The sequence below is a fragment of the Jaculus jaculus genome, chromosome X (assembly GCF_020740685.1).
Source record: "Jaculus jaculus isolate mJacJac1 chromosome X, mJacJac1.mat.Y.cur, whole genome shotgun sequence".
Taxonomy (NCBI): Eukaryota; Metazoa; Chordata; class Mammalia; order Rodentia; family Dipodidae; genus Jaculus; species Jaculus jaculus.
In genome coordinates, this window is record NC_059125.1 from 75074512 (window position 1) to 75092821 (window position 18310).

The 18310-nt window shown below is 37.7% G+C and overlaps 1 protein-coding gene across 1 annotated transcript in view; it reads left to right on the forward strand.

The window, feature by feature from the left end:
* Positions 1-374: 374 nt before the first annotated feature.
* The window catches only part of LOC101608556 (dentin sialophosphoprotein-like), a 29406-nt gene continuing 11470 nt past the window's right edge, over positions 375-18310 (forward strand). The window contains exons 1-2 of the mRNA XM_012951458.2: positions 375-1236; positions 12229-12318. Of these exons, the coding sequence (XP_012806912.2) occupies positions 375-1236; positions 12229-12318 (952 nt within the window). The remainder of the gene's footprint in view (positions 1237-12228; positions 12319-18310) is intronic.

The window sequence follows — 18310 nt, forward strand, 5'->3', positions numbered from 1 at the left end:
GAGGCACTACTTCAGATTTCGAACAGAACTCTGGAGACTCTGGCTCAATAATCTGGGAGATGGACTCAGACTCAGAAAACTGTTCCAAGGACTCAGACTCAGACAAACGAGCTTTTGAAGAACTGAGAGAGACAGAACAACACCTGGTGAGAATTGAGCAGTTCCTGGTGGATGCTGAATCTCAGAAACATTTGATGCACTCAGGCTCAGAAAAGCTCTTCGAAGAGTCTAACTCTGAAAATGAATTGTACTCCTACAATGAAAGTCCTAGAATAGACTCAGACTCAGATGAATGTTCCACAGATTCGGCATCTCTGAAATACATGTTGAAGGAAGAAAAACGCTTAATGGCTGCAGATTCTATAAAACGCCTGATGGAATCCAAACAAGTCATGGAGAGTGAAAATGTTTGGTTGATCCCTGATTCTGGGAAGCATGCAATGGACTCTGATGCAGAAGGAGATAGGTCAGATTCACCATCAACGTCTCACATACATATAATACAAGAAAGAAAACAGGGCAATACATCTAGGAGATACATTATGGACTCTGATTCTGGCCCATTTGAGATGGAATCAGATGCCAAAAGACATGAGCAAGCCTCAGCCGCTGTTAAATGCCTCATGGATACAGAAATGTTTCAGCAGAGCACTGGTAAGGGCAGACGCTTGATGGATTCTTGGTCAGAAAGACAAACAGTGAATTCAGACTCTGAAAGCCCTGAGATGACTGATTCTATGAAACCCATGAGGAGGGCTGAAATGTGCCAGAGTACTTGTGACCTAGAAAAACTCTGGATGGGTCACAAGCCTAAATATCCAAGACATGGAGTTGACTTTGAAAGAAAACATTTAGACTATAGCAGAAAGTGGGATAGCTCTAGAAGATATCAGCTTCCCACTGTAGAACCGCTGGTTGGCTCTGGAAGATGTCAAGGTGAGCTTCATAAGTTGCCAGTTATCTTTGAAAGGGATCAAACAGAGTCTAATTCTGAAACACAACAGACAAACACTGGACATGAAAGATGGAAAGATGATTATGACAGTAAAAAATACCTTGTGAAGATGGAGAGTGAATTTGACAATGAGAGATCTCAAATGGATGAAGAAAGACATTTCACAGATTCTTACAGTGCAAAAGAGCACAAAATTACTTCTGGTGATAGAACAGACAACCTTGATTCAGAAACTGAAGCACAACGGCTTGGTGCCCGCAGAAAGGAAAATCGTCCTCCAGGTAAGCTTCAATATATGTGGACTTTGACAGTACATTATACTTCACATGTTTAATTAATAACATCAAAAACTTTCCAAAATGGCAGTAACTTTGATCAATTTGGGCCTGAAAACACTTTATAAGAAATGTAGAGCCTGGACATCTTATCAATTTTTATTTCACTTTGAAAAATTAAGAGCAATTATAACATTTTATGTATTTTTTATTTTCAATTTAAAAGCAAGAAAATTAAAAATTCAAAGCAAAAAAAAAATACTATTCTGCCGAGAACACCATGTTGACTGTAGCCCCCATCATTCTTGAATAGATAAATGGAGATTACTAATTGTTTTGTTGCCAGTTATTGTGGAAATAGATAAGTATAGAAACCTGATTATATAAACAATCTAAAAAACGTACTGTCCAAGTTCCATAATTTTCACTGTATAGTTGTCATGCAACTTGTTAATAGGATTTATTTTTCACTCTTTGGCTATGCTTAATTATTTAAATTTTATTTTATTTTATTTTATCTATGTTATAACGGGTTATACTCCTTGATCCCCCAACCCTTGCTCCCATTTGTTTTGAAGTAATTATTATATGCTTATAGTTTTAATTCATGTCATATCTTTCATTGTCTAGTCATTAGTCACAGGACCTAATTATTCAAAGCATCAAATAAGACTAAGATCTTGCCCTTAAATGGTCTAAGAAACCATCCCTTTGAGATAGAACAATAAATTTTGTGTCTCAATAGATTCAAATGACTTATTGATGTAAGAATATTAAAAATATTATTTTAATAATACATTTTATACCTTATTATAAGTGCTTCTTCTTATTTTATTGTGCTATTCCACATAATGATCCTTAACATTTATCCTAAATAACACTGATTTTTTCCATTAGGTTATATGCTTAAAGTATGGTAGACTACTGATGGCAAAAAATAAAGCATATATTATGTGTTTTGGAACATTTACAAATTATTATTCACAGACTGTCAAATAAGGACATTTATCCTTAAGCCATTAGTTCAGTAACTGAGTTTTTTTTAATTAAAAGAGTGTCTTTTTTTATTTGCTAGAGAGAGAGGGAGAGAGGTAATGGGAGCTCTGCCATTACTATACCTAATCCTCATCCACTATTGTTATATCTCTTCACAAACAATAAATAAGCTTCATATAGCACTATACTATGAACTGTTCTAAACTTTTCAGTAATAGTTTGGCTGCTGCAAAATGAGAAAACTGAGGATCAGGTTGACTATTTTCCTCAGTGTCAAAATTATAATTAATTATCAAGGTAGAGCATAGAAACTGTTAGTCTAGTTTTTCCTCATATATATATTGATGAAGTTTATAATATGATTGTGAAAATATTATATATGATATAAAAATAATCCATGAAGTATAGTACTTTCTCTGAGCTGAATTTTTATATTTGCATTTTGCTGGCAAATATCAAACAGGTAGATTATTATTAACTATGCACTGACATATGAACAATCCATAGGTAAAAATACTTTCTGGCTTAAAACTATAGCTTTGCTATCTGCTCCCATTCTCCTTCATTTTTATCACCAACATGTTATATTTTGTCATTAATGACATGCACAGCAGGCCAATCAAATCATTATTTGGTTTCTTAGCTATTTCTTAAACATGCCTTAAAATATATGCTTACATTTTAGAAATGTGACAGAGCTGGAGAGATGGATTAGTGGTTAATGTGCCTGCCTGCCAAGCATAAGGACCCATGTTCAATTCCTCAGTGCCCATGTGTAGTGGTTTGATTCAGGTGTCCCCCATAAACTTACATGTTCTAAATGCTAGGGTCACAGCTGATGAAGATTTGGGAATTAACACCTCCTGGAGGCAGTGTATTGTTGGGGGTGAGCTTATGGGTATTATAGCCAGTATCCCCTTGCCAGTGTTTGGCACATTCTCCTGTTGCTATTGTCAACCTTATGTTGGCCAGGAGGTCATGTCTAACCGCTGTTCATGCCATCATTTTCCCCTGCCATCGTGGAGCTTCCCCTTGAGTCCGTGAGGCAAAAGAAACCTCTTTTTTTTTTTTTTTACCACAAGTTGCTCTTGGTTGGGTATTTTCTGGCAGCATTGTGAACTTAACTACAACAGTAGTGTTGGTACTGAGAGTGGGGTCATTTGCTGCTAGATACCTGACTTTGTGGCTTTGGCCTTTTGGAGCTGATTTTCAAGAGGAATGTGGATTAATTTGAAACTTTGGCCTAAGAGATGCCTTGAAGTGCTGTAAGTACAGCTTGATGGACTATTGGCTGGTCAGAGTTGAAAGACATGAATGAAGTAAAAACTATGGACTGTGAGGTTTGGCTTATGTGGGTAAAAAGGAGATTTCTCTGGACTAGGATAGAAGCAGTTTGTATGAGAGGCTTGTTGTTAAACCCATATCCTGAGAATTGTGCAGGGTTGCAGTGTGTATAAATGGACTAATGTGAACTGAGGGACTTGGCACAGAAATAAATCATTAGGCCAAAACTGCTGCAATTGAGAGTTTACAACTGTTGAGATTAGGCCAGCTGACTTGCATTGGGGCAACAGAAAGAATGTAGAATCTTTTGAAGGGGCCTAAGTGCTCATGGGGTGTCCTGTTCTTCAAAGTCTACTTTACCCCCCCCCCATGAATTAACAAATTGGCACCCTAGCTGGTTGTGGAGTATAAGAAATGCAGGAAAGAGAGGGTCATTGAATTTGCAATACAGTCTTGTGTTTTGGAAATGGCCATGGGCAGTGTGAAACAGGTTTGCTTGATACCTGCATGGAGACTGGTTGGAGCCATGAGGATGAACCATGGGTTGCAGTGGATATGCATGGACCACAAGATGGCTGCTAAGGAGAACAGCTGGCCCCAATGAAGTTTGCCAGTACTGTGAGTTGCCGCGGACTGACTCTCGGGGAGATCAGGACCGAGGGAGAACAAGGGCGAAGGCTCAAGGAGAACTCGGGATTCGGCGAGGAAATGACAGACAGACACACTCAAGTTGAATATGCTGCTGCAATTTACTGAAGGTTTCATGAAGATTTTATACAGATTGAACAGAGAAACTTAGCAAGCCAACAAGTGATCTCAGAAATCATTAATCTAAACAATCTTGAGTATTGTTCTATTGTAAGCATACATGTAATGTTGATCAGGCAGGAACTGTACCCATTTTTTAAGAAGGGCGTCTTGTATCATTGACCACAACATTATACAAACAGAAACTAGGTGTAAGGTGAATAACAGGTTACTTATTTCTTATACCCCAAGGACTGTATAAACACCAAGGCTTACGCTTCCTTGTTAAGCGTTCCCGTAAATGGAAGAGAATGCCATAGCCTCCTTTTTACTTCATAATTCACCCATCTATTACCGAATTCATCATATCCTCCCTCATAGGGGAGTGGAACTAAGTAGATTCCAGCTCTAGGAGTCCACCATCTGCCCTTGATCAAGTACTGAACATATCCCCCAGGAAGTTTCCTGGTGGGAATGCCTAAGTTTTGTAACTCCTTTTCTGCAGAACTGTCATGTTTCTTATGAACACTACCGATCAATATTTCTACTTTCATATTCTCAGGCTCAGTATCGTTCTCAAACATCATAAGCTGTTTTTACTTTACACCATCTAAAAACTGTTCTAGAGTTAATTTTTTATTCCTAGTAGAGTTATACATTCTCTCCATTGCCCTAATCATAGGAGGGGCACATTCAATGCTTAGATTGTTTCTTGTACTCTGATTGCGTGCATGATTACTAATAAGTGTTGAATTAGCTGTTCTTAGACAAACAGCTAGAAGAAAGCAGGAAAGAAACAGCATTGGTGCCAGCAATTAGGTCGTCGTGACTTCATGGGCAGCAGGAACCTTTACAGTAACTGACTGCCAAGGGGTCACCGGGGGCATCCCTCCGAGGAGTGCTGGCCCTCTGTCCTCAGCTCTCTTCCAGTGCAGAAGCATTTCTGCTTGCTACACAGGCGAGGTCGCCGTGGACGTAGCAGTTCCCCCTTTTTTGTTTTTAAAATGAAGCTCAAAGACTTCCTGTTTCATGGCAGCCACAGCGCTGAAAAGGCATTTAAGAAGAATAGGAAACAGAAAGACCACTAAAAGTATTAATAAAAGCAGCACGCCAATCAAAACAAAGTATTGAATCCAATCTAGAGGATTAAGAGAGCGAACTCGCTGTTCTAAATCCCTAGCTAAGGTTTCTAAACCTCCCATTTGTAGATGAGACTGACTAATGGCAGAAATATCTTTTTGTAATGTATCTATATCATGAGTAACATCATTATCCTTCCATACTCCTTGCAAATGAGCCTTTACCTTATCCCATGTTTCTGATGAGTTATATGGAAGAGGTGTAACACAAATTGACTGAAAACTAGCATGACACCTAGTAGATAATGTAGTTTTTAAATTAGTTAGGTCTTGTCCTAGAGCCAGAACTACTTCCTCGAGAATATTTATTTTTGCTTCTAATTTAGTATCTATGGCAGCCTGTTCCATCAGGGCGGAAGTAATGTTTTTATTTAACGTATTAATATAATGAGCTGTATGAATTTCTTCTACTAATGCTGTAGTAGCAATAGCGAAAGTGGTGAGTATCGAAATTAAAGCTGCGATACCAAGAATCAAAGCAGCAACAAACCTCTTTGGCCGCAATAGTGCATTAAATGTTTTTAACACTTGAAGAGCAGAATTATCATACCAAGGATCATCACCTAATTCTACTGGCAACATCACATAAGGAGGCCGTCTAACAATGAGCATTACTCCTAAATTCTTAGTGTCTCCTGAGGAGATACAATTAGTAAGTTTACAAGAATAACAATGAATTTGATAAGATTTTCCTACTTTAGTAATATTAACAAAATTTTGTTGAGCAATCAATAGAGCATTAGGATAAGCAGCACAAGCATTAAGCCCATAAGGTATAGGTTTTGTAGTGTTAGGCTGTCTTTTAAGAAGCATATTTGCAGCGGCAACCAACCTGAATAAATCTGAATGAGTTCTAGATATATTTCCTTCTGTGGCTACCCAGGTTGGTTCCACATAGCCTTGAGAAAACCATCTTTTTATTTTTTCCCCTAGCATATCTCCTAATTCAAACCCATTAAATTTATCCTTATTATTTTTAATATAGTTCTCATATTTGCCTTCCCCTGAGGAAGCAGAATAATCTCATATTTTAACATCAGAGCTTTTTGGATTATAATATGTAGCAGCATTTGGGAAGCCGCAAGTTAACCAAGCAGGATATTTTGTGAGAGAAGAGTCCCAATACTGATTCCTGTCTCTATATTTTAATATACAGGATGGTAAAGGCAATTCTGTAACTTGTTGATGTGTCTCATTATAATTAGGAAAACCTAAAGTCTGTATTTGTAGAACCCACATCCATCTCTTACCACGATCTGTTCTATCGGGAGCGTCCGTTAGGAACGTCCGATAGCTGGTGCGCAAACAGCCTACTGGTACCCCTCCCCCTTGGAGCACAAGGCAGATTGGTAAAGAATCTGCTCTGCCCTCAAAGTTAATAAAAGAGGAGGTACTCAGTCTGACTTCCGAGTCTTGAGCTCCGCCTATGCGCATAGAATCATTGGTTAAGATTTTAATAGGCTCCTGATCCAACCAACCCACAGGCTGTAACAGAGGGGGGTTGGGAACATATGCCCAATAGGGAATTCCCTGAACTTCAGCCGGCGCGGAGAGCAGAGACAAAAATGCCACAAAATACATGCAAGCAGTCAGGGGTTTTCCCTGGCTGATTATTAATTCTTTTGCTTCTCGAGTGAGAGTTTTTATCTTTGTCCATGTCAAATTATGTCCCCGTGTCGTTTTCAGTTTCAGTTTTTCCATCTGTCGGAGCAGCTGTTTGTTGTTCCTCTTTAGCCGTCTCCTGCGCCTGCGTAAAGTGTGGCCGGACGAGCCTGTCAGGGATCCAGATGGGAGAGTCCGCATCCTGTGGGAAAACACAAGCATATCCTCCTCCCGAGGTTATTAAGATATTTGGTCCTTTCCAGGAACCGGTCAGCATGTCTTTTCAAAGTACTTTTGGTAACATTGTTGGAGTTGTTTTTTTTTTTAAGTTGAATAGTAAACTCTGGAGCAAGAGGATTTAATTTTAATTCCTTCTGCTCTTGAGGGGGAGCTCCCTTTTGTTCTGGGCTAGGAGCTTGCCTTCCTCCTAGTTTTTTGACTCATTTTCCTCTTTTTCTTCCCCATTCAGGGAGGTCCCATCCTTATGGAACTTAGACTTACATTCATTTTTCCAATGCTTTCCTTTCTTGCACCTGGGACATAATCCAGGAGCAGGTCCCTTGTTATTAAGGCCTGAACTTTGTTGTCTGCAGTCCTTCTGCAGATGTCCTGTCTTATTACATTTAAAACATACAGGACCAGGTCCTTGTGGGGAGGCTTTTCCTCCCCCATAAGTCTTTTTTACATAGGCGCTGAATCTCTGTCCCTTCATGGCTGCAGCGTAGGCCATTCCCTGTACCACCGCTGGTGAGGCATCCAAACAGGCTTTAATGTAATCTTGTATTTGTCCTGTCTTTCTTATTAAATCCTGGCACAGCGCATTAGCATTTTCCCAAGCCAATTGTTTAAGGAGAAGATTAGTTCCTTCTGATGGAGGAAGCATCCTATTGATAGCCTCCTCCAACCTAGATATAAAATCCTGATAAGGTTCCTCATTGCTTTGCCTGATGCCTGCTAGGGCACCTCCCTTGGTTCCCGGAGGAGGAAGTTTTCACCATGCCAGGACCGCATTTCTAGTAATGACCTCAAGAATATTTCGAGGAATTGAAGTTTGTGCTTGTGCTGTAGCATAAGCATCCGTGCCTAGGAGCATTGCCATGGTAGGTTTTGGACCCCTGCGTTTTATAGAATCTGTAATAGTATCTTTTGATCTATCTTCATATTCTGTCCTCCACAGGATATAATCCCCGGGAGTAAGAGTTGCCTTAGCTGTTTGATACCAATCATAGGGTGTCAACCACAGACTTGACAGCATATCTACCACTTGTAATGTATAAGGAGCAGAAGGGCCAAATGTCCTAACTGCATACTGTAATTCCTTCAATGTTTTAAGAGGAATGGGCTCCCATACAGGTTCATCATTTTCTGTTAACTGTTCAGACACTGGAAAAACAAGAGAGCAATCCCCAGTTGCTTGAGCCTCCTTAACTGCTCCCTGGAAGCCCATTGGAGGCAGAGGAGGCCTTTTTGTCTTTTTTAATGGTCTAAATTTACCCCGTATTGCCGGAGGATGGCCATGTGTATGGTCCCTAAGTTCATCATCAAAATGCATTCTCTCTATTTCATCATCCAGCCCCCAATCATCATCATTGTCATCATCAGATTCTATCTTTCCATCAGTTAAGATGGGGGCAGAAGGTTTTAAATTAGAATTGTTCGGAATCAGGGGTCTTAGTTCCCCGTCCTCAACATTATCAATAACTACCTCATCAGGCTCCTCGGAGGCGGTTTCTTTAATTAAGCCTTCAAAGGGTTTTTCTGTAAGAATTTCCCTTACTTGTAACCACAATGGAAATGCCTGGGCAGGTAGAGTTTTTTCTCCATTTCTTTGGACGTACCTACGCATTTCACGTCCCACTCGTTTCCAATCCTCATAGGTCATGGCACCTTCCTCCACGAACCAAGGGCTAGCTTGTTTTAAGAAAAGCATAAATTCTTCTAAAACTTTTGTGGACACATTAAACCCATTTTTTGCCAACATGTACTGTACCATGACCCCCAACATCTTTTCATTTCTACTCATTGAATGCCCCATGATTTCCTTATGATTACTCACTCTTAACCGGTGATCCTTTACCGGCGGGACTGCAGTTCCCTGGTGAGAGCCGATCCTAAGTTCTGAGGAAAGAAAGAAAGAAAGCTTACCTGTCCTTCAGGTCCCTGTTCGGGGCGCCACCTGCCGCGGACTGACTCTCGGGGAGATCAGGACCGAGGGAGAACAAGGGCGAAGGCTCAAGGAGAACTCGGGATTCGGCGAGGAAATGACAGACAGACACACTCAAGTTGAATATGCTGCTGCAATTTACTGAAGGTTTCATGAAGATTTTATACAGATTGAACAGAGAAACTTAGCAAGCCAACAAGTGATCTCAGAAATCATTAATCTAAACAATCTTGAGTATTGTTCTATTGTAAGCATACATGTAATGTTGATCAGGCAGGAACTGTACCCATTTTTTAAGAAGGGCGTCTTGTATCATTGACCACAACATTATACAAACAGAAACTAGGTGTAAGGTGAATAACAGGTTACTTATTTCTTATACCCCAAGGACTGTATAAACACCAAGGCTTACGCTTCCTTGTTAAGCGTTCCCGTAAATGGAAGAGAATGCCATAGCCTCCTTTTTACTTCATAATTCACCCATCTATTACCGAATTCATCATATCCTCCCTCATAGGGGAGTGGAACTAAGTAGATTCCAGCTCTAGGAGTCCACCATCTGCCCTTGATCAAGTACTGAACATATCCCCCAGGAAGTTTCCTGGTGGGAATGCCTAAGTTTTGTAACTCCTTTTCTGCAGAACTGTCATGTTTCTTATGAACACTACCGATCAATATTTCTACTTTCATATTCTCAGGCTCAGTATCGTTCTCAAACATCATAAGCTGTTTTTACTTTACACCATCTAAAAACTGTTCTAGAGTTAATTTTTTATTCCTAGTAGAGTTATACATTCTCTCCATTGCCCTAATCATAGGAGGGGCACATTCAATGCTTAGATTGTTTCTTGTACTCTGATTGCGTGCATGATTACTAATAAGTGTTGAATTAGCTGTTCTTAGACAAACAGCTAGAAGAAAGCAGGAAAGAAACAGCATTGGTGCCAGCAATTAGGTCGTCGTGACTTCATGGGCAGCAGGAACCTTTACAGTAACTGACTGCCAAGGGGTCACCGGGGGCATCCCTCCGAGGAGTGCTGGCCCTCTGTCCTCAGCTCTCTTCCAGTGCAGAAGCATTTCTGCTTGCTACACAGGCGAGGTCGCCGTGGACGTAGCAGTGAGTGGACTAGCTGGAGGGGTGAAAATGGAACTCCAGAGACTTGTTGCTGGTTGGAATTATCAGACTTGGAGATTTTTCACTGACTAGAATATTTTGACTTGAAATTACAGAGTATGATGTTTGCCTTATTGTTTTAAATCTTGTATTGGTTAAATATATCTTTGCTATACCTAGTACCATCTTTTGCAGTGTGAATGTTCATTCTGTGCCATTATGGGTTTTGGGGAAACTTTTTGGATTATGGCTCAGTTAAAATACCTTGGATTATGGAGATGTTTGAACATGATTAGGATTGATAAAAACTATGAGGATTTTAGAAAGTTGGATTGAATGCATTGTATTTTATAACATGTATGGATATCAGTTTATGTGGGCCAGGGGTAGAATATGGTGGTTTGATTCAGGGATCACTCATAAACTTAGGTGTTCTGAATGTTAGGTTCCAAGCTGATGGAGATTTGGGAAGTAATACCTCCTGGGGGCAGTGTATTGTTTGGAGTGGGCCTATGGGTATTATAGCCAGTGTCCTCTTGGCAGTGTTTGGCACACTCTCCTGTTCCTGTTGTCCACCTGATGTTGACCCGGAGATGATGTCCAACCTCTGCTAATGCCATCATTTTCAATTGTCATAGTGTAGCTTCCCCTTGAGACTGTAAGGCAAAATAAACCTTTTTGCCCACAAGCTGCTCTTGGTTGGGTATTTTCTGGCAGCAATACGAACCTGACTGCAACATCATGTAAGCCATATGCACAAGGTGGTACATGCCTCTGGAGTTCATTTGCAGTGGCTAGAGGCCCTCCCTCTCTATTTCTGCCTCTCTCTCAAATAAATAAATAAAAATATATAAAAAAGAAATGTTACACATTAAAGTCCTCTGTAAATATATTTTTCTTTATATAGTTCTCACTTTGCCTCATACATATACAACTTAACCTAAAAAGTTTTAAATATAATTATCAACTCTTATAATCTAGAAGTAGATACAAATTTTGAAACTTGATGAAAGTGTTCTCTTTTATTTTATGAATAGCATGAAGTGTTTTCCTGGTCTACTACCAATAATATGCTTATCACAAGCTCTTATTGTCTCCTTATGCTAATAATAGACATTATGGTCAAATTGCAGAGATAAATTTTGAGCAAGAGTATCATTACATTGCCTAGGCACTCCATGATGACATCAAACTCCTGATTCTTATTCCTCACCCTCCTGAGTAACTAGTATTTCTCATATCTATTTAGCTATTATATACTTAAAATTTAAGTTGAGACTAAATGTGATTTTTCAGTTACATAAATAAAATAGGCAGCTATAAGTGTAAGAGAAGTGTTTTTACTCATGTGTATGCCTTTGACAAAATGTCTGTCAATATATTTACTTATTTTGCTGTATCTTAGCTGACACTTTTTTATTAAGACATAAAAAATGAATAATAAAGGGATTTTTCTACTCACATCTTGCTCATCACAAAGGAGTAACACACACTTCTTCAAATCACCTTTTACCATACCTCTCTCTTATATGCGGTAATATTAAAGAGGTATAAAGAAAAGACCCTGGCTTTCTGTTCAACACACAAAATTACGTCACTTTCCTCATGTAACTATGAATCTTAAATGTATCCTTACTCATACTCGATCACTAAGACAAGAAATTGCTACAAGTTTTATGGAGTTAAGTGAATAATTCTTTAATTTTTTGTGTAGCAAAGACATTAGCAATTTATGCTATAATACTTTAAAACTAGGTTTTAACATTTCTTTAGTACAATTCATTAAACTTGGGAATGATTCCTACTACAACAAATAAATACATTTGGGGGGAAAAGTTGTGATACCATCACACACGGTTTTTCACAGAAGTATGAAATATATATTCTTCCTGTGTACAATGTTATTTAATTAAGAAATGGAAAATAATTGAGTCCATTTGAAATGTTTCTAGGTTTTTGGAGGCCCATTCTACCATACCCTGTATGTGGTCAGGAAAAGAAAACTAAAGAACAACACTCTCTCCAGCATCTAGATGACAAATGTGAGTATATTCAACAAAAATTGCACATGAATTTAATCTACTCATTGTTCAGTAGTGTGTTGTTCAATCTCCATGAGTTTGTGTATTTTTAAAATATTTTCTCTTGTTAATATCTAGCTTTATTTAATTGTGGTTGGATAAAATAGAGAAATTTATTTTAATTCTAAAATTAGAGGAAACTTGCTTTGTATCTGTGGTGATCTGAATGTAAAATGCTCCCATAGGCTAAATTTATTTGATTAAGGTTCCTACTTAGTCTCCAGCTTGTAGAGCTAATGGGAAGTGGAGCCTTGCTGAAAGGAGGTGTGTAACTGAGGGCAGACTTTGGGGTATATTAATCAAGTTTCATTTCCAGTGTTTTTCTCACTGTGCTGTGGATATATGAAGATGTGAGCTTGTTGTCATGCTTTCTCTGCCCTGATTAAACTTTTATTAGAAACTGTAAGCATCAAATCAATGCTTTCATTCAATAAACTGCTTCTAATAGGATGCTTTCCTAGCAAGGATAAGATAACTATTAGAGTGTCTTCATATTTAATCTATTTTAGTGAAAGTTCTATGAGCTACCAGGAAGAATTTGTATTCTGTAATGCTTAGATAGAATGTTATATAAATGTCTGTTAGGTCCACTTGAACTATGATGTCATTGAACTTTATTGTTTTTCTGTTTATTTCTTTTTTTTCTTTCTTTTTACTATTGGTGATACTGGAGTATTGATGTTGCCCACAATTATTGTTTTAGAATATATCTATGACTTCATATCCAGTAGCATTATTTTATTAAATTAGATTACCTATATTTGGTACATATATGTATAGAATTTAAATAGACCACATGGTGCATTGTCATCTTGATCAATATGAAATTACCTTCTTTATCTATTTTGATAATTTTCATTTGAAGCCTATTTTTCCATATATTAGAATAGCCACAACTACTTGTTTGCTAGATCCCTTTACTTCGGATATATTTCTCCATCCTTACACCCAAAGGTTGTGTCTGTCTTTCATAGTCATATGACTTTCCTTAAGATAACGAAAGAATGCACCATGTGTTCTGACCTAGCTTGTTAGTCTGAGTCTTCTCTTTAAAGAGTTGACACTAATAATATTCAAAAAAAAATAGTTGCAGTAGTGTAAGAAAGATCTAGATAAACAGTAATGATGGTCTGTATAAAGAAACAGTTATAGCCAGGTGTGGTGGTGCATGCCTTTAATCCCAGCACTCAGGAGGCAGAGGTAGGAGGATCACTGTGAGTTTGAGGCCACCCTGAGAATACATAGTGAATTCCTGGTCAGCCTGAGGTAAAGTGAGACCCTACCTCAGAAAACCAAATAAAGAAAAACAGAAAGTCATACAAAAGACAATATTGTTTTCAGATGTAAATTCACTAAAACCAATATTAACATTATTTTTATCACTAAGGGTTATACCAAATAATATTCCAAAAATTCTTAGAATTTTTTAGAAATATCTAAATATGAAAGTACTTAAGAAATCCAAAAATGAGAGTTAGTAAATATGTTCATTTACTTGGGATACTCAATTGTCAGATGTATTTGAAGATTAGCATTATCCATGTTTTCTGAAGTCCATATATACGTGTTCTCAGAAATTTGAAGTAAAAAAATACAAATCTGAATTTATTTCCTAAAGTCTTATAGTATCAGAGATGACTATAAGTCCATGATCCAGCACCTTTTCTCCAGGCTGAAGGAGATCATTGAAATAACATATTTTTAATTTTTGAAATCACTGTTTTTCTTTGTCTCTCAGGAGCTCATTGTGGAAATAGTGTAAACAATTCTGAATTTTCAGTTACCCTTTTAAAATAACCCTTAGGATAGTGTAGGTCTCCCTTTAATAAAGATGGTTCAGAGAGTTGTATTTTTACTTACTTTTATGCACATCTGGCTTTACCTGGGTACTAGGGAATTGAACTTAGGCCAATTCAGGCCAACAGGCTTTGCAAGCCAGAAACTTTAACCTCTGAGCCATCTCCTCAGCCCTTTTTTTTACCTAATTTTAGAGGGTACATTGTGATTGTTTTATGAGGAGATAATGGTTATTGTTTTCTAAAAGGATACATCTTAGATTTAGAACTAATGGGAATATCATAGGGTAAGAAACCTAAAATCTTTATTTAAATCAACATGGACAATTAATCCCATTAATTTAACCACTAGTCTGGTGGATATAAGATCATAGGAATTGTACAACTTTACACAATAGGCCATTTTAAATATTTGATCATTACAGTAAGTTTTATGATTATTATGTAACTTAGCAAGAATGCCCTATATAAGGACAATTCCTATGAGATGTAATTTTCTCTACTAGCAAGACAAGTTATAATCCAACAAGTGAAGGCATTACCCATGGTAAAATATATAAACTAAGCATTTGGCTAAAAATTAAATATGTATTAAATGGCTTATCTAATAACAGAGTAAATATAAAACCTTTGTTTTCTAAGCCAATTTTTCATAAATGTTACTAAGATCAGGTAAACATTTTCAAAAAAGACAAATAAAGTAGAAAATTAAGCATCAGTTTTATCTCAGGTTATTGAATTATGACCTTAATATTTTTTAAAAAATATTATAATATGGACATGGTGGCACATACCTTTAATTCCAACACTTTGGAGGAGGAGGTAGATGGATTGCTATGAATTTGAGGCCACATTGAAAATCCATAGTGAATTCCAGGTCAACCTTGAGTAGAGTGAGACTGTACTTTGAGGAAAATACCAAAAGAAAAAATTAGTAATTATAATTATAATTTAAATAAGTAAATATAATTAACTTATTTATACCCATATATGCTAAGTTTTAACTTGCACAACCTGTTTATAACACACTTTAAATTGCCATATTTTTGTCATTGTTTGTTTCCATTTGGAATAATCTTTTACCTTAGAACAAAACCTAATTTACCCATACAATGTCCTTTCTTACCTAAAGGAATTTTCTTTTTCTTTAGCCTCCTTTACCAAACTATAGTTAATAACTTTTTATCTTTTTTATTACTTGATGGTTACTTTCTATCTTATTATGATTATTATAAAAGTTAGAAAACCCTTTTAATGGTTATTAAATTGCAATTTATTTCTCCTTTTTTAAATTAAATAAACTTCACTCATTGAGGTTCCAAAAAAAAGGAAAGAAAGGAAAACGAATTTTCACTTTTCAACTAGTCAACTAGCCAGCTAAGGAAAATTTCTGTCTACACTTCACACATTGCTACAATGCTCCAATCCCAACCAGTCTGCTTCCTTTACCTAAAAAAAATAGCAGTAGTACAGTTGTATTTTTCCCCGTTGGGAAAATAGCAATTCTTGGTACAGACTTCTAGAGACTGAATAATCTTGATTTAAACACTTCATTTTTAACAAAATAATTATATTCCAAATGAAAATCTAGGAATCTATATCTGAAACACAGAACACATGCATATTGACATCTAACAGTTATAAATAAAGGTCAAACATGTTAGGAGTTCTGCATTTGCATTTATTTTATTTTATTTATTTGAGACAGTAAGAGAGAAAGAGGCAGACAGAGAGAGAGAGAGAGAGAAAAAGAGAGAGAGATTGCGAAAGAATGGGCACCCAGGGCCTCCAGCCACTACAAACAAACTCCTAACACATATGCTACCTTGTGCATCTGGCTTATATGGGTCCTGGGGGTTTAAACTGAGGTCCTTTGGCTGTGTAGCCAAATGCCTTAACCGCTAAGCCATCTCTCCAGCCCTAGTCCTGTGTTTTTTTAACACAATTAAATGGTTTATTTGTTAAAGATTTAAGTGTTTTATTTTATGAAAAGCACATTGAACGTTTATTTGCTAAAAAGGATCTTTTCATGTGGACTTGAACAGCAACCAAAAGTTAAGCCCCAAACCAGGCATTTTTGTCTTTTTTTTTTAATAGCCAAATTAATATTTGGATGAAAAATTTTCTATTAATGGAATTTAATTGATTTTAATTCAGTTTTAAAGCTAGGGTATTGATAAACATTCAAATTTCCAGAATGATATGACACTGAGTTATTTATAACTTCAGAAATTGATCCTTTGTATTAAATTTGATGTTAGAATATGTTGATGTATCAATAAGGAAAATCTTTTTCTCCAAATAGGCATATTTTTTTATGTTAACCCATCTGTTTTTAATTATTTATTTAATTTATTAGTTTTCTTTTCAGTAAATACAGGCAGTTTGGTATCATTATTTAGGCTCATCTGTGATCTACTCCCTCCCATTAGACCCTCCTTGTTAATGAAAATGGGTCGTGCATTGCGGAGTTAGCCCCCAGTTATTGGTATGATTAATGTCTCTGTAAATCATGACCCAACATGTGACTCTGACATTCTTTCCGCCCCCTCTTCCGCAAAATTTCCCTGAGCCATGTTGGGTTCATTTTTGGTCTGCTTCAGTGCTGAGGTGTTGGGGGCCTCTGAGGCTCTGGCTCTCTGATTTGGTAGGAGTTGATTTTTCTCTGCATTGATCTCCTTCCCCTTTGTGCTGGTATCCAGTTCACAGGAAAACATCACCCTTGCTTATTTCGCCAGTTGTCCTTAGTTTCAGTTGGGCCCCTTTTGAGATATGTTGGGGCAGCTCTCTTCTTAGGATCTGCATCTATCTGGAAAAGAGAAGCAGATTCTCCAATGGAGAGTAAGTTAGCACCTGGAAAATTGAGCTAACACTTACTTTTTTGATAGACAGTATGATAGGTTTAGGCCCTCTTATACCCCGTGATTGATGGTAGCTTGATATTGTAGAGTGAACTTATGTTTGGGTATGGTTCTGACTTGTTTCCCAGCTCCAGCTATGGGTCTAGTACCACTGAGTGGATCAGTTAGCCAAATCAAGAGCAATTGGTTCCTCACCATGGCTGTGTACCACTATTGCACTTGTGTGGGCATCACATCCGGTTATTTGTTGCTAATTAGGTTAAACAATGTGTTGCTTGGACAGATCTTGGTCATTTTCCCCAGTCACATATGTACACTCTTCTGGCACTAGACACGCTGACTGTCTGGAGACTGACTCTCTCCTGGCTTCCAGCCATGTCATTCCATTTTACGCGTCAGCTGCATATAGAGTCTTCAGTAATAGGGTCTTACCACTAGCCTTTGGTGGGTCATCAAGTACTCTGACAGAAGTCTGTCATTGTTTTGGGAAACCTTGTAGGTTTCTCTGATCAAAAGCTCATTGTGGATGGTAGGCCCAAGCTGGAAGTGGGGGTTCCAGGTCAGTGTCCACTAAGAAATTGAGGAAAAAGATAACTAATATACAAGAGTTAGAGAGGAGAGAGATAGAGGGGAGAGGGGGAGAGGGAGGGAGGGAAGATGTAGGAGAATTAGGTCAGTCTTGATCCTACCCTCTCCAGTGTCTTGTGGTTCAGGTGTTTCCTGTAAGGGTCTAGTGAAGGTTCAGCCATTTGGTCTGCCTTTTAGGAAGTAGAATTTTATGGTACCATTGCCGTTTGAGTCCGGATTACTGTTTTCCACCCTTCGATTCCCTCCACGCCCTCCCATCCATCTTATTGTCTAGTCCATGAGATGCTTGCTGGGTATGTAAGGCATCTTGGGCAGATTCAGGTTAGGTGTTGCAGATGAGTGAGCCTATGTGTATGTGTCAATTTTTTTTCTGTGATTGGGTAAGTTCACTGAGAATGATCTGTTCCAGGTTCAACCATTTTTCCTCAAATTTCTTTATGTCGTTTTTTCTTACTGCTGTATAGAATTCCATTGTGTAGATATACCACATCTTTGTTATCCATTCTTCTAATGATGGACATCTGGGTTGATTCCAGCTTTTAGCTATTACGAATTGAGCCGCTACAAACATGGTTGAGGAAATCTTTCTGGCTTTTGGTTTGAAGGTTTTAGGGTAGATGCCCAGTAATGATATAACTGGGTCTGTTGGTATTTCTATAGTCAGCTTTTTCAGGAGTCTCCATATTGCTTTCCAAAGTGGTTGTATCA